The sequence below is a fragment of the Euprymna scolopes genome, chromosome 31 (assembly GCF_053919585.1).
Source record: "Euprymna scolopes isolate OS-2025 chromosome 31, ASM5391958v1, whole genome shotgun sequence".
NCBI classification, from domain to species: domain Eukaryota; kingdom Metazoa; phylum Mollusca; class Cephalopoda; order Sepiida; family Sepiolidae; genus Euprymna; species Euprymna scolopes.
Window position 1 is genome coordinate 32,880,243 of NC_136512.1, and position 16,343 is coordinate 32,896,585.

At 34.1% G+C, this 16,343-nt stretch overlaps 1 protein-coding gene across 1 annotated transcript in view; it reads left to right on the forward strand.

Annotated features, from left to right (window-relative positions):
• Positions 1 to 16,343, forward strand: part of LOC145255680 (uncharacterized) — a 109,650-nt gene that overhangs the window by 75,094 nt on the left and 18,213 nt on the right. Inside the window, exons 13-17 of the mRNA XM_080114246.1 lie at positions 1,331 to 1,437; positions 5,013 to 5,049; positions 7,554 to 7,637; positions 10,627 to 10,729; positions 11,873 to 11,948. Coding sequence (XP_079970372.1) covers positions 1,331 to 1,437; positions 5,013 to 5,049; positions 7,554 to 7,637; positions 10,627 to 10,729; positions 11,873 to 11,948 — 407 coding nt within the window. The remainder of the gene's footprint in view (positions 1 to 1,330; positions 1,438 to 5,012; positions 5,050 to 7,553; positions 7,638 to 10,626; positions 10,730 to 11,872; positions 11,949 to 16,343) is intronic.

Genomic DNA, 16,343 nt, shown 5'->3' on the forward strand with positions numbered 1-16,343 from the left:
TTTATCAGAATCAGAGATATCTAAATTTTCATAAAGGAATCCTAGTTGCCATTTTCCCTCTATGCATAATGCTAAATTAAACTAAATATGATCTACGTTACTTACCCTTACACTCGGTGTCATTATTGGCAAGAACTCTTCTGCTGGAATTGTACGTTGTATACAATCAGTAAACAACGCATGTTATTATAAAAATATAAATTTATTTCATTTTGAAGAAGGAACTCTTTTTTTTAAAGCTCGAGAATTGGAGCTGGCATGCGACTGTATACGTCAAGTCAGACTTTTATTGTGAATATCTTTTTCTCTCATGATGATGAAAATGAAGGAAAGAGAGAGATGTGTACTTGCTTGTACTTGTAGTACCCAGGGTGAATTGAGCCAGTTTCAATGGTGTTAACTACATTGAGACATCGCGAGAGAAACATGTATAAAGATATTGAAAGATTGTCAGTTCAATCGTTTGTTCTGAACTTCAACCTTTGGAAGCTGGTGTCAATCAACATTGATCTGACTTTTTGCAACCCGGCTGCCTTTGCTTTTTGTCAACAACCTGTCAGCTTGAGTCAAGCGAAGGGTTGCCGTATTTTTTATGTTTTACATAACACTTTTTTCAAATTTGTCTCCATTCGAGTACAAGGAAAGTCTGGTAGAAGCCCCCCAAATGTGGGGAGTTGGGGCTCCCATCAAAAGGGCTCTTGATCATTGTGCCATATGTCCCCTGTTAAAGATTAAAATCAAGATATAATGAAACTAAACCTTATGTCTAGAATCCTTATTCCAATTTTAATCAAAATCTATTACATGATTTTGATTCTAGAAAATGTTTAAAATTTTAGGCTTAAGGGAGCTTAATAAAAAATCTAGATTAAGGGAATTTTACTTAATTGGTGTCTCATGACCATAGATTAAATTTAATACAAATCTCAAATATTTTAATTTTCAAATGGGTGAGGATGTTATACCTCCTAAACTCATTTTAAAATACTAAAAAAAAAAATTTGAGGAATATTTATCAATTGATGCCTAAAAACCTATTTGTTAAAACAATCAGCAGTATCTGAATTTTCACATCACTGAATTTGCATCCTTTGCATAAAACCAAAGTAAACTAAATATTACTCGCATTATTCACACTTATGCCTAGCAGCTGTGTTCCAAAATTCATAGTTGGTTAATTAGTTTAGGAGTGAATCCTTTACATAGAAAAATACAAACATACACACATACCTAACTTTATAGATTAATAAATCTCCTTTTATGTTTGCTTTTGGAAAACTAATGTTAAAAAATATTGTTGTAATGTTTCTTTTTTTTTTTTTTCTTTTAGTTTTATGGTCCTCGAATTGGAGCTGTGTTTGCCCGTAATCCTCGATCCTTAGTTCCTCTCTACCCTATTCTCGAAGGAGGACCCCAAGAACACAGTTTCCGACCAGGGTAAGTAGTTTTCCTTTTTATTGTTTTCTGTACATTTCTTTTCAGACACAGTGATGAAAGAGTGCTAGTTTTTTCATAAAATTTTGGGATTTCATCTTAACTAGTGGGGGGGGGGGAGATTTTTTAAAAAATCTCTTGAAATTAAAAAAATTTCCAAATTGTAATGTAACACATGTGAACATGTGGAAAGTATCAGCAGGAGTGTGCAAAGAGATTAGCAGCAGCAGCCGAAAAAAAGGACATATGCAAATGAGAAAGTGTGCACGAGTTGGTGTGAGAAGAGAAAGGAAAAAAAATGCAGCATGTGCTCGGGACAAAAAAAAAAAGAAAATCACCGTCGGAGAAAATGGATCTGTAAATGTGAAGGCGAGAAGTGGCCGGCTGCAGCAGGAAGAAATAGAAATGCAGATATAATGGACATGTCACAGCGAGAGCCTTTTTAAATGGTGCCGAAACAATTATAACAGTAATAAAAAAAACTTTTGTTGAAAAAGAAAAAAAATGCCAACCTACATTTTTATTTGTGTTTTGCCTTTGTTTGTTTGTAACGGCAACATTAAAAAAATAATTAACTAAACATGTACATTTGTACATTTTATCTTTTTTTTTTTTTTTTTTTTTTTCAGGCTATTTACATGCAATCGCCTAAAAAAAATACAAAACAAAAAAAAAACACATTTTTCTTTTTGAGTGAATTCGCATTAGATGCAGAGCTCTAACAATACCTTTTTTCTTTTCAACTAGCATTTCAGCCCGGCGTTGCCCGGGTGTTTGGAAGTATATGTTGAGCAAATAAAAAAAAATGTGGTCAATTTTTTTTAACTTTGACCCCTATTATGACCCCTTAACATTTATTGTTTTGGGCTCAAATCAAGTTATTAAGTTAGATCCATGTCCAAGGAACCTATATCTAAAATTTCAAATGTTTAGACCCAAAATTGTTGGGAGTTTGGTAGAGTTCTTAAAGGACAAATCGTTGAACTTTGACCCCTTAACAGCCAAATTTCTGGCCGAAATCCAATCACAAAGATTTTCCCAAATCTTAGTACCCTGTATATCAAATTTCGAGTCTGTAGACATAAAATTGACAGTTATTGCGTAGAGAAATGTACACAGACGCACACACTGACATGTTCACTTTTATAGATATATAGATTATTCTGTTTTGCATACAGTTGTTGACTATTTTCAATTGTTTATGGAAACCTTGAAATAGCATTTTGTCAACTAATGATGAACTAATGAAAATTAGCTTTGGTTTAAAAGAGAATATGGTGCTACTAGATCAGGCTGTCTGAAGATATTAGCATCCTGAGACAAAATGCACCTAACATTGTTTTTCTACTTCTTTTTGCAAACGAAAAACAACAACCCACCATCCCCCCTTTTCCTTCTTCCCATTCCTTCTTTCTCTTTCTACCTCCCCCACTTCCAGACTGGTTTTCTAACTTAAAATATGTACCAAACATTAATACTGTAGCCCTTTTTCTCTCTCCCATTGCAAAACTCATTCATGTTCTCTGCAGGACAGGGAACAAAAACAAAATAAAATAACCAAACCAAACGCTAGAAACCAGCGATTGAAGATACAAAGAGCTTGAAGAATAAAAACATTCTACAAAATAACTGGATGCAACATGAATGCTATTTCCAAAATAACTTAAAAAAAAAAATATACTATATTAAAAAATCATTCTTCAAAATCACCAGATTCGGCATTAAATAACCTGAAAAGGGTTGAAATGCCGTAAAACAAAACAACCTAATCTAACCTTAAAAGAGAAATAAATCTTTAGTTGTCTCACAATTTTCAATCGGAAAGAAAACATTTTTGAAAAAATATTTAGAGATATACTCTTGCAATATATGCGCACTGTTCACTACCGAGTGTATTTTTTATGTTTGCAAAAATATATGCAGACACTACACAAGATATACCTAGTTTGCAAAAATATATGCAGACATTATACAAAATATACCTAGTTTGCAAAAATATATGCAGACATTACACAAAATATACTTAGTTTGCAAAAATATATGCAGACATTACACAAAATATACTTAGTTTGCAAAAATATATGCAGACATTACACAAAATATACTTAGTTTGCAAAAATATATGCAGACATTACACAAAATATACCTAGATTGCAAGAATATATGCAGACATTACACAAGATATACCTAGATTGCAAAAATATATGCAGACATTACACAAAATATACTTTGTCTGCATATATTTTTGCAAACTTTACACAAAATATACCTTTTTGCAAAAATATATGCAGACATTACATAATGTTTAACAGTAATTTTAAAATTATACAAAAGTAATAAATCTCTAGTTAAATATTTAGAAATTTAAAAAGAATCAGTAATTTTATTGGAATCGGGAAAAATTTTGAAATTATCACTTCACTAATATATGTGTATGAGATGGGGCAATCCTGCTTCAATTGCACAGAGATTTCTTAATAATGATCAGCTGTTTAATCAGTGGCCATAAAAACTGACTAATCTTAACTGAAGTGGACATAATTTTGTACCTTTCTCAGCAGTGAACCTTGGTTTTGAAGAGTTTATTACTTTTCCTTTTAAATGGCATTCCATTTTCTGGATAGCAAAATCTTTTTTTTTTCTAATCGCAGGCTTTTTGTTAGTATCAGAAATTGTGTCATTACTGAATATGCATCGTAATGCATGTGCGGTTGGATTTCTTTTTTCAAGTAATGGATGGTAATGTTCAATGCTGCCAAGACTAAGCTTGTTTCCTTTAATAATTACAAGAAACCTTCTTAACCACCAAGAGCTATTGCTAAAGATACATTACCTGAAAGTACTTCATTTAAACTCTTTGGTTTAACATTCACAGGGAACATGAGTTGGAACAGATACATTGCGAGCATTGCCAAGGCTGCTGCGAAGAAAGTGGGCTCTCTCTACCATGCTAGAAAGTTACGTCTGAAAGTATCCTGTACCTCTATACGGCCACCATTTGCCCATGTATGGAGTATTGTTGCCACATTTGGGTTGGTGCATCTGCTGCTAGTCTCTTACTCCTGGACAGAGTTTAAAAGGGAGTCACCAATCTGATAGGTCCTGAACTGTCATCTAGGCTTCAGCCTCTGTTCCATCGACGAAATATTGCATCCCTCTGCCTATTTTATAAGTATTTTAATGGTGGATGCTCTGACAAACTACAAGCTCTCATACCCTCTTGACATAATTTCCTCTGACAAGCAGCAAAGTCCCACCCCTACACAGTAGAGATCCCTAAATGTAAGAAAGCCTTCTATTCTAATAGTTTCTTCCCCAGAACTGCTAGACTTTGGAATTCTATTCTGGGTACCTGCTTTCCCAATTGTACTGACATGCAGAAGATCAAGTTTAATGTGAACAAACATCTTGCTGCTTAACTCCCTACATAGTATCCCTGCAACTTATGTCCCTGACAGTAGCCCCTAGTGGCAGTGTGTCTTGTTTGGGGTGAAAATTTAATTTAAAAAAAAAAAATATTGCAATGTCTTTATTTCAATCCTTATTAATTATTTTTCTTAAATTTTTTTATTTTTCAGAACTGAAAATACTGGAATGATTGCTGGTCTTGGCATGGTAAGATTCTTTTCGAAATATTTATTTCTTTTTCTTTCTTTTCTTCTTTGTTTCCTGTTTTCTTTCTTTTTCTTTTTCTCTTTTCTTTTTTTGTTAGTGAACATTTGTGACAGCTTCTTTCCACTTTGATCATATTTCTCTAGAAGATAAAAATATCTCATGAAATGGTGTCTAGAAGTTTTTTGTTTTTTTTTACTTTCATTTTTTTTTCAATTTTTTTCTTTTTCTTTAACTATGCCATTTTTTTTTTGTTAATTGACTACAATTCGATATGTTACACCAAAACTGTAATTATTTTGCTATAGTAATGTTTTAAGCTCTATTTATAAGAAAGTCAAAATAGATCAATTGACTGAAACAGACTGAAAGACTGACAATCTCAAGATTTTAGTTTTGAGCATTCATTTTATTTGTTGGGAATTTCTTAAATACTAATTTTCCATTTCTAAAAATAGTTAACATCCCTGATAAAATGATAAAATGAGACAAAATCCACAATGTATTATATTTAAAAAAAAAACCCTGACTTTCTCAGATGGAAGAGCCTTATAAAGCTAATGGTTCGGTCAGTGGATCAAGGCTTTAATTTATTAATTTTCTTTTCTTTCTTTTTTCTTTCTTTTTCCAACCAAAGTTGATGAACTTTTATGACAAATTCTTTGACCATATTTTTCTAGAAGGCAAAAATATCTCACCTGGTGTTGCCTGAGTTTTTTTTTTTCTTTCATTTTTGTTTCAATTTTTTTTTTTTCTTTATCTTAACTATGCCATCTAGGATTTCCTTGCCATTCTGAAGAAATAACATACACTTGAAAAAAAAAAAAAAAATCCGTGCATAGGCATCTGTTTTTTTCTCATCCTGATCGCAAACATGATCACCGTCTTCACCAATGATGATGATAGAATTTTATTATGATGGTAAAGCTGATGTAGATGGCACCCTACTTGATATCAAACTACTGTCTGCTATATGGATGACATATTGAATACTGATTATGGTTGTGAACAGAAGATGAAGGAAACTACGGCAAACAATGTTGGGGTTGGCAATCGTGATATCACACATGTCCTTTAGGATTCAGATAGTCTTTTTAACAGCATTAAATTGAGATTACAGACAGCTTACACACTCAGCATCTCGGTAGTTCGACCATGTACAGTGTGTGACCTCTTATATGAACTTGACGCTTGGATCCCAGGTAAATCCATAACACATTCAGATATCGCCTTTCTAATGCATTCCAGCATGTAAAATGGATGTTAAATGATATATGCTGATATGGCATTAGATTGTGATAGAATGTGGAAGGTCTGGTTCAACTGTGTAAGAAGTAGAATTGGGACAATTAATTGGAATCGAAAAACTTATTTCTATTTTCTAATTCCAAAAAATGATTCTTTGAAGTTTTGGTACTTGTACAGCTAAATCAAGACATTAAAAAATGAAAATATTAATAAAAGTTATATTGTACGTACCCGTTATGGAATGAAGTTCTCTGGAAAAATTTTTTACTTAATTTGATCAAGTAGTTTTTTTTGTTTTTTTTTTTTACAGAGGAAAATCAAATTTTAATGAGACCGATAATATCCCGCCATCTTACTTATTTCACAGACGGGGGGGGGGGGGCCTTTAAATGAAAAAGGGATTAACAGCGGACAAAATGAAACTCTGTAAAATAAGTGAAATATTTATCTAGGTATTTTTTCTGCCCATGTTTAAAAATAATCTTGTCAAATTTTGACAAACTTTAAGCGGTAATGAAATTATCTCCCTTGGTGCCTCCTCTCTCCTCGAGCGCGAGGTAAACAAGGTGGCGAGATATGATCTATCTCATTAAAATTTGATTTTCCTCTGTAAAAAAAAAAAGCTACTCGATCAAGTTCAGTGAAAATTTTTTTTTTTTTTGGAGGACTTCATTCCATAACGGGTAAGTACAATATAACTTTTTTTTCAATATTTTCATTTTTTAATGTCTTGATTAGATTGTATAAGTACCAAAGATTTTATGTGAAACAAAATTTTGTATCTGCTGGAACATTTATTGATTTTGAATTACCAGTATAACATAAATCTAGAGACCCCTCCCTCCCACATCCACAATATATTTTTGCATTTGTGGAAACATGCACATATCCAAAATCCAAAAATAATAGAAAAAAAACCCCAACTCTATAGGTATATATATATTAAGAAATTTAAAAAGAATTGGAATTGGAATCGGAAAACAGATGGGAATCGTCCCATCATTACTAAGAAGTGATATAACTAGATGGATAGTATGTGTAACATGTTGCTTGGCGGTTCCCACCACAGAGTCTGGGATACTCTCAACACTATGAATGCCAAAACTGGATGAAGTAAGATCTTTAATGGATCCTTTACAGTAGTTAGTTTTAACGTTGAATAGATTTTTGTGAAACGGACAAACATTTTTCATTAAAGTATTTAAATTATTTTTTGTAAACTTATTTAAAAATAATTGTTTTTACTTTTTTGCTTTTAGGCTTGTGCTCTTATCAGACAAAATGTGACAGTGTATAACCAGCATATGGAAGAGATTCGGGATTACCTGGAAGAAAAACTTGTTGTAAGTGCTTTTCCTTAGTATCATATAATTTATATCATAGCGTTTCTCCTCATAACGTCTTATATCCTTTGAATTCTTATTCTCTCTTGGAATAAATAATATCGTTAGAATTCAAAATATTGGACAGTTAAAGGCATGTTTCTTCATTTTTATTTACTGTTTAATTTTTAATTTTTCGTTTATATGTGTATATGTACTGTGTGCATGTGTGTACTTATGTGTATATATTTAAAACTGACGTGGTACCTTCTCATTGGCTATACCTCCTCCTCCTTCCTTTTCCTTTCCCCGTGTATGCTCATCATTTTCACTTCACCAATGAAGACTGAAGGATTAGTCGAAAATTATGTACTTGTAAAAAGAAGTTTAAAAAATTTTTTTTCATAATATTATTTTTTATTCCTGCACGTCACCAATAGAAAACGAATTAAGCTTTTATACTTTTCGTATTCTTTTTTATACATTTCCATTTATATATATGTATATGGATGAAACGCAGAATATTCAGTGTAGTTTAATCGCCATATATATTTTATAAATTACTAACTAGCTCTACCTACGTATTGAGCACTTTTGAAGTAAATACTTAAAGTTTACGCATAAATCTATACTTTCGTATAGTAAATATATGTGAATAAATGAAGTAGTTGTATATATATATATATATATATATATATATCCTGCACAATCACGTTGACACACTGGTTCTCACCAGATCACCAAAGTTAAACAACATTGAGCCTGGCCAGTACCAGATGGGTGACCATTTGGGAAGGCTAGGCACTATATGTACCGTTGAATCGTAGAAATTTCCAGGTTGGTATCTGGAGGCGCATTAATTCACTGGGAGTGATGCACCCCCAATCTTAGTTAAGACATTCATCTAGGAGAAGGAAACTCTGATGTAAAAACCTGCGTTGTTCTGTGTGCTTTGTCTTGTGGCAGTCATCTGCACCGACAAGGATTGGCAGTAATAGCAAAAAATATGGTTGGTTTTACACAAAACCTTCTCCACTATAAACAAATCATCTGTGTGGATTTCCGAACAACTCAGTTGTTGTGGCGGAAACTCTTAAGTCGAAATCGAGAGGAGAGTCCATCAATATATATATATATATATATATAAAGCTGAATTCCTGTGTGTGTGCGTGTGTCTGGTCACGAATAGGCTCCTATATGGTTGACTATTTAAAAAAAACTGATTACATATAATGATAGAAGATGTATCGAGACACAGGAATGGGTATGTTTGATCTGGCAGAATGGTGGTTCATTAAAATTGTGGGGTCTGCGTTCGCACCTGGTCCACAAAGTATGGAAATAAAAAATTTAAAAATTTAAAAAAAACGTTTACAAGTGTTTTTGATATAGATGTACATAAGAATACTTTGATAAGAATGTTTCAACTTAAATAGGGATGGTATAATAAAATTGTGGGATCTGCGTTCGCGCTTGGCCTCCATAGAATGAAAATAGGCACAAACTTTAATAAAGACTTTTCATATCTATCTGTGTAAGTATACTTTGATAATTATGTTTCAGTTTGAAGAAATATGGTATAATAAAATTATGGAGTGTTCATTCGCGCCTGACCTCCAAAGAATGGAAAAATGTCACAAAGTTTAACAAGGTTTTTAAATATAGATCCACAAAATATTTTGATAAGTGTTTCAGTGTGAACAGGTATGGTATAATAAATTATGGGGTTTATCTATTTTATTTTTACTTTCATCATATTTTGCTTTGGTTTTGATACTCCCTTCCTTTTCATAACCTATTATACTTTCATAAATCAGGGTCCATTTTCTGTAGGCTGTTTTTGAACCCAATCAACGACAGGTACTTTTGCTAGTATATATATATATATATATATATATATATATATATATATATATATAATTATAACAAAATAGTTTCCAATGAAAATAAAATCTTGTATGAAACATTGATTTTCATTAAAAAGTAACACATTTCTTCCTAACTCCTCTGCCTAACATTCACAGGCAACATGAATTGGAACAAATACATTAAGGACATTGCCAAGGCTGCTGCAAAGATGGTCTCCTTCTATTGTGCTAGAAAATTACTCGCACCAGAGAGCTCCCTATATCTTTACAAAGCTCTAATTTGCCCACGCACAGAGTATTGTTGTCACATTTGCAATGGTGTACCTACCACTAGTCTCTCAGACAAGATTGAGAAAAAAAAAAATCTCAAATCTAATAGGTCCCACATTATTGAGCAGGTTCCATCCTCTTTTCACTGTAACGTAGCATCCCTGTACCTGTTTTTCTATTACTTTCATGGAATGTGCTCTGATGAACTAATAGTACTTGTGCCCCCTCGACATACATGCTCTAGACTAACTTGACAAGCAGCAAAATCTCACCCCTTCACTGTTCAGGTCCATAGATGTTGGAAAACGTACTACTCTAATAGTTTTTTTTTTTTCGGACTGTTTTACGTTGGAATTCCCTTCCTGTTTCCTGCTTTCCTGACTGTACTAACCTGCAGAAGTTTAAACCTAATGTGAACAGATACTTTGCTGCTCAACTCCCCTTGGTCCTCTGGTAGACATGATCCCAGATAGTAGACCCTTACGCTCTAGGTGGCAGTATACCTTGTTTGGAGTGAAAATGAGTGTAAAAAAAAAAAAAAAAGAAAAAAAAAAGAGAAGCGATAATTGAATGATCGAGAGAATTTATTTAACGTAGAATACAATTAATATCACACTTTTAATAATCATATCTGAACTAAATAATGGAATATGGAACTTGTATCCGGTCCTCACGCTATTGCTGCCCGACACAGGAACCGTGAATTGTTAGATTATGCTGCTGACTCTGCTGTCGATCGATGAGGGTGTATGGCCTTGATACGTGATGTGGTTAACATAAATGGAGCTCGGGTGGACACTGCTACAAGTCCAAATAAGAACTAAATAATAATATTCGTAAAAATACTTTTTATTTCTTTTTCTATATATTAGGAAACCTTTGGTGAAGATGGGGTCAGTTTCAACGGTCGGAAACCAGGCGTCCACCGGCTTCCAAATACCTGTAATGTTTCCATTCTTGATGGAAATCTTGAAGGTAAGGTATCAGATTTGTAATCGTTGACTTTTTTTAAAATGTTATATTATTATTCGCGATTGTGAATTGAATTCTGAAAAAAAAAAAAAAATGTATGACCAGAACTCTTAATTTAGCATTTTATTAACCTTAGTTATTCTAAGAAATATTTAAAATTTCCTCAAAAAACACTTTATTGGCAGACAATTGTTTCTGCTCACGTCAATGATGAAGCCGCTTTGTGAATATTTGCAATATTTTGTATATCATAAAAATATGTTCTCATTGTTATATGATGTATATGAAAGGTCTGTGTTTTGACGGCTATGGCAATGCAGTTTGTGGGAATGGACTATATAGTAAAGAATGATGACAGTATTGAAGGAATTTCAATAATTTTCATATTTATTTACAAACATTGTCTGTACAAGATATGTGTGTAAATTTCCCCAAATTTTCGAGAATATATCTCTTTGACAGAGGAGAAAAGGAAGTGTAAACAGCTCTGAAAAGGGCTTACATTTTGTTTGAGCCGGCTCAAATGTAAGCTCGTTCAAGAGCAGTTAACACTTCCATACATCCTACATAGAAAAAAAAACAGAAAAACGAACGTTACGTGAAAAATGGCTTAAATAACCCTGCTTCAATATTTAAATTTAAAAAATCAAAAAAAAAAAAAAGAAAAATCTCACACCACGATTCGAACCCAAAACGTTTAGATAATAACCCAACGCGTTAACCAATTGACCTAACACGACGTACATGAAATTTAGTCAGTTCTTCAACTATTTAGACTAAATCAGGTCATGACGTCATCTAACGCATGCGTAGAACCGGTCGTCATGAGAACACGGTTTTTGTTGACCCACCCCACTCCCTGTAGAAAATTGTCAATTTCAGGGTGAAAAAATTAACGTTTTTGGCCAATTTTTCGATATTTTTGGGGCTAAGGATGGAGCTTCAATATGATACCAAGTTTGTCAATTTTTGTTCTGTCTGTCGAAAGTTTTTAGCGGACACACATACATACACACATTTTCGCTTTTATATTTATAGATTACAAATTCCTTACTGAGGTATAGCTATTCCAGGTCATTTTTTTTCTTGAACAAAAAAATAAATTTTCTTTTCTCGAATTTAAAATTAAATCTTTTATTTCATTAGGACGACAGATTTTGGCTCAAGTGAAAAGAATCCGAGCAAGTGTGGGTGCAGCTTGTCATTCAAGCACAGAATACACGTAAGTTTGTTTATTTCATCTAAGTTTTTTTTTTAAATTTTTGGTCATAAATGATGAGAGGTACTTGATGCCTCTGTTCAGTCTCAAAAGACAATGGATACCCTCTGTAAGGGTAGCTGTGTGAGTAATTATGAGACCAGGGTTGTGCCATCTCCAACCACACCTCTCCTGAATCGGCACTGCTTGAGTCCAGTAGCAAGGAGAAGTGCTAGATGACTGGAGACAATGCCGAGATAAGCGGAGAGCACGTACAGCACCTGAAATTCCCAAATAGTCACCCATTTTAGTACTGACTAGGCTCAACATTGCTTAACTTTGGTGGTCTACCAGGAACCAGTGTATCAATATGATTGTTTCATATTGAGATGTATAAACAGGGTATTGATTGAACGATTCCAATATTTTTCAAGATTTGGATATAATTTCCAATTCTGTTTTAAGTTCCTGATTCTAATACAATTTGTGATTTTAATTCTTTTTAAATCTAAATATTTACCTAAAGAGTCATTGTTTTTAATTTTCAAATTACCATAAAAATCCGTGTAATATTTGCATATATTTTAGCAAAAGTAAAAATACACATATGGGGTATGAGTGATGTATAAATTTTAATTTTACTCATAGTTTAATATCAATCAAATATCTAAACTTGGAGCAACTTTACTATAGTGCATCGTCCGACCCAGTCGTGTAATTTCGAGCAAAGGTATTTCAGGCAAACACATTATTACGTACTTACATGTCATGTTGGAATTAGTATAAATTTTAAAAAAAATTAAGAAAAAATGGTCAAGTAGAAGAGCTAATTTTTGGAAAAATGTGTGCAGTTTTATGCAGAAGAAGCAAGATGGCTGACCTGAAGGATAGTAGCATTTGTATAATGCAGTTATCTCCCCCTGATTTTGATCTTCTAAAGGGTTAATTTAGCAATTTCGAAAAATTCTGTTTTTACTTATAATTATTTTTTTACTGGAACATTTCTCGTAATTTTTGTAATTCATGCTAATTTCGCCATGATGTTATGTTTTTCTCTGAAATACATTTTTTCGAAGACACACTATAGTAAAGTTGCACCCCAAACTTTAGTACCAGTAATGGCGTACTAAGTTCATAAAAGAAGTAAAGCAATTAAAAGCACCGTTTAAGCACCAAGATACCAAGTCTGGCTAATTGTCCCAACAGTAATACAGGGTGACCCAAATAAAGTGCCTCTCGTGGAATCTATAAATATAAAAGCGAAAATGTATGTATGTTTGTATGTGTGTTCGCTTTTTCTGTATGTCTACAAAAGGCTTTTTTCAGAGAAGCGGTCAGTCGGTTCACAACTTCTTAAAACTTTTTATATCACATATAAATCGTAATATCTCACAGTTAACAACGAAGCTCGCCTATCTATTTAATTTGCTCGATTTCGGGAAGATAAATATTCAACATTTGTCGCTCGCCGCATGTGGGTTAGTCTTTTTCCTATAACATCTTGGGGGAAAAAAAAAAGCGTTCAGCAGTAAATGAAATTACTATCCCGCATTCAAACTTGACCTCATTAACTCATTAAAACGGGTACCTGCCAAATCCAAGTAATTAAATGAATTCAAACGTGTTTTTGTTAGCATCTCGCGCTGGGGCAATCGTTAACGTCACACTTTTTTTTTTTCACACTTTAATTTACAACTTTGCCTCAACGGTTCGGGTTCGATCCTCATACTTACTTTTTTTTTTTTTTACCCCCACCCCCCACCCCCGTCCCCGGAGTTTTCACACACACCTCCAAACACCCGGGCAACACCGGGTACCCCTCGCTAGTCTATTATATGAAAGGCAAAATGGGCATGTGCGTTTGTATGTCCAAGAAAGAGATTTTTTTGCCGCGCTTCTCGCGTCGGTTAAATTTCTGGAGAGGTTTCCTTATACTTCCTTGATCATAATATTTCCGATTTGCAGACGGACATCGCCTCTATCTTTATTTTGATCGAATTGTAAAAATTCTCTCGTCTCGAGTATTTCTTTGTCTTTCTCATATAAAGTGAAACTAAATCGATGCAAATGCATCCACCTGGCCGGTACGTCTTGAAGGCAATCAGCTTTGATCAATTTGAGGGAAACCCTTCATATCAGACAATTGCTATTCATTTGGACACTGCCAGAGCTTCCCCTTTTTTTGGGGGAGGGGGGCTGGTTCTCCTCAACATTGTGGGGAAACAAATATGGCAAAAAGCTGAAAATTTAACTAGCTTACAGCCAGACCAACTCATTCATTTTGCTATCCGCTCTGGCGTAATGGTTGACATCGCTAAATTTCAACGCTTTATACTTCCGCTTGCGTCATGGCAAACTCTCAGTTTTTCTTTCACTTTCTTTTCCAGCTTCGCATCGCAGGTTCGAGCCTGCCTGCCTATTATCATATTTTTTTTTGTTTTTTATATATTTACAAACACCCAGGCAATACCAGGCACCCCCGCTAGTCGTTAATAAAATTCCCAATCCTTACTTCTGCAAGTTAACCATATTTAGCACAAATAGATGTCATTCTATGTCTTACTTGTCCACCAAGTCTGTTTTATTGTCGGAGGTTACATCAGCTGAAACGTTGGGGTGATAACATACAAGATGGGAACTGTAGTCCGAAGAATCCAAATAATACGAATTATGAATCATTATCTCGAAAACATTTGGAACAAAAAGAATATTGTTTGAAAATTTTTAAATTCTTAAAATTTTCAGTGGTTATCCAAAATTCCCCCATAAAAAAAAAGTACAGAAAATTTTTTATATGTATCTGTGATAGAATGAAAAGATCTTATTCTAAAAATCACATAAATTTATCAAATAGTTTTATTTTTATAAAGAAAATAATTTTTAAACGATTTTAAGTGATTGATAGGAAATCGTAGGTGCTACAAGGCTGATTTCACAAGTTTTTAATTTTTGTGGAGTATCTGCCCTTCTATCTTCAAAATGGCAACTCGAAATTTTTCTCTTTTTGTTTACTCATGAAATTTAATTTTCTTAGTTTACAATAAAACTGGTTGATCAATTTATGTGATTTTTGGAATATGACATTTTTGTTCTGTCTCCGGTACATATATCATACATATTTTTTTTTTTTTTTTGTATTGTAATATAGAGGAAATTCTGGGTAAGAACCCCATTTTCAATAAATAAATGGAGAAGAGATATATTTGTTTGATTTATTTAAGTATTTAGCAGGCAATGACAGTTTGTAAATTTGATTCTTATTTAAAACTAGCCTGGGGTGCCCGGCTTTACCCGGGTGTTTAAAGATGTGTGTTAAGCAAAAAAAAAAAATATATATATGAAAAATAAAAAGTGGTAGTAGGCTGGCAGGCCTGAACCCATACCGTGAAGGAGGAAAAGAATGAAAAAAATAAGTGACGTCTTTGCCATTGTGGCCATCGCCAAACCGAAAAATGGTGAAGGTTTAAATTGAGGCTAGTCAATCGAAAAGAGGAAATGATTTTCGAAAATATCGGCAAAAAAATCAACCCCCCTCCCTGTTGAAAAGTGCCCAGTTAAGGGTGAAGGAATTAATGTTTTCAGCCAATTTTTGATATTTGTCGTCTGAAAGTTTGAGCTTAAAAACGATACCGATCTTGTGAAAATCTGTCTCCTCTGTCGAAAGTTTTAGGCAGACCTGATGGCAGCAACTCGTTCTCGAGTATTGCTATTACTCAATATATCTCTGGCTCAAATGACACAAACATGAGCGCAACTAGCAACATGTGCTGGACAGTTACTTCTATGAACTTTCTATAGTCCTGCACATTCACTGATGACCGGGTCCAAGCTGTAGTGCCCCGAACACCTACCAAGCCAGACCCTAGATGTTCCAGAGCCTTTATTGCCATTGATGCCCATATTTGCATCGGTTCTCATTGAATGTCTATTTGCCGTTTTAGGCCAAAGCCAGTCTTTTTGTTATCGAGATACATACTGATTGCAAAATGTGTATTCCATTGCATATCAAGTAATGCCTGTGCTTGAAGCATTTTATAGTGAGGAAAAACTTAGCACTGAGAAAATCCCACCCTCTACACAACTGCCACATTGAACCAAAAAGAAGAGCAAGTCAACATCATTGGAAGCAGCAGTCGCCGCAGGTTTTCTATCAGGGTTTTCCATCTCCTAGAGAGGTTGCCTTCACCACGGCTTACGGGATCACTCTCTACCCACCATGCCATTTGATCCATGACTGGGACTTAGGTTGCTGGGCACCAGAGCATACTCCACACGCTGGTGGGCCATGTATGCCGTAGCTGACAGGGCCCAAGCTCCTCTGGAGGCTTCTGTCAGGGTTACCTCACCCTTAGCCTTTGGTTCAAAGACCCACAAGGCAGTTATACGGCGCAGGACACTCGCTGTTCATCAGAGCCCCGT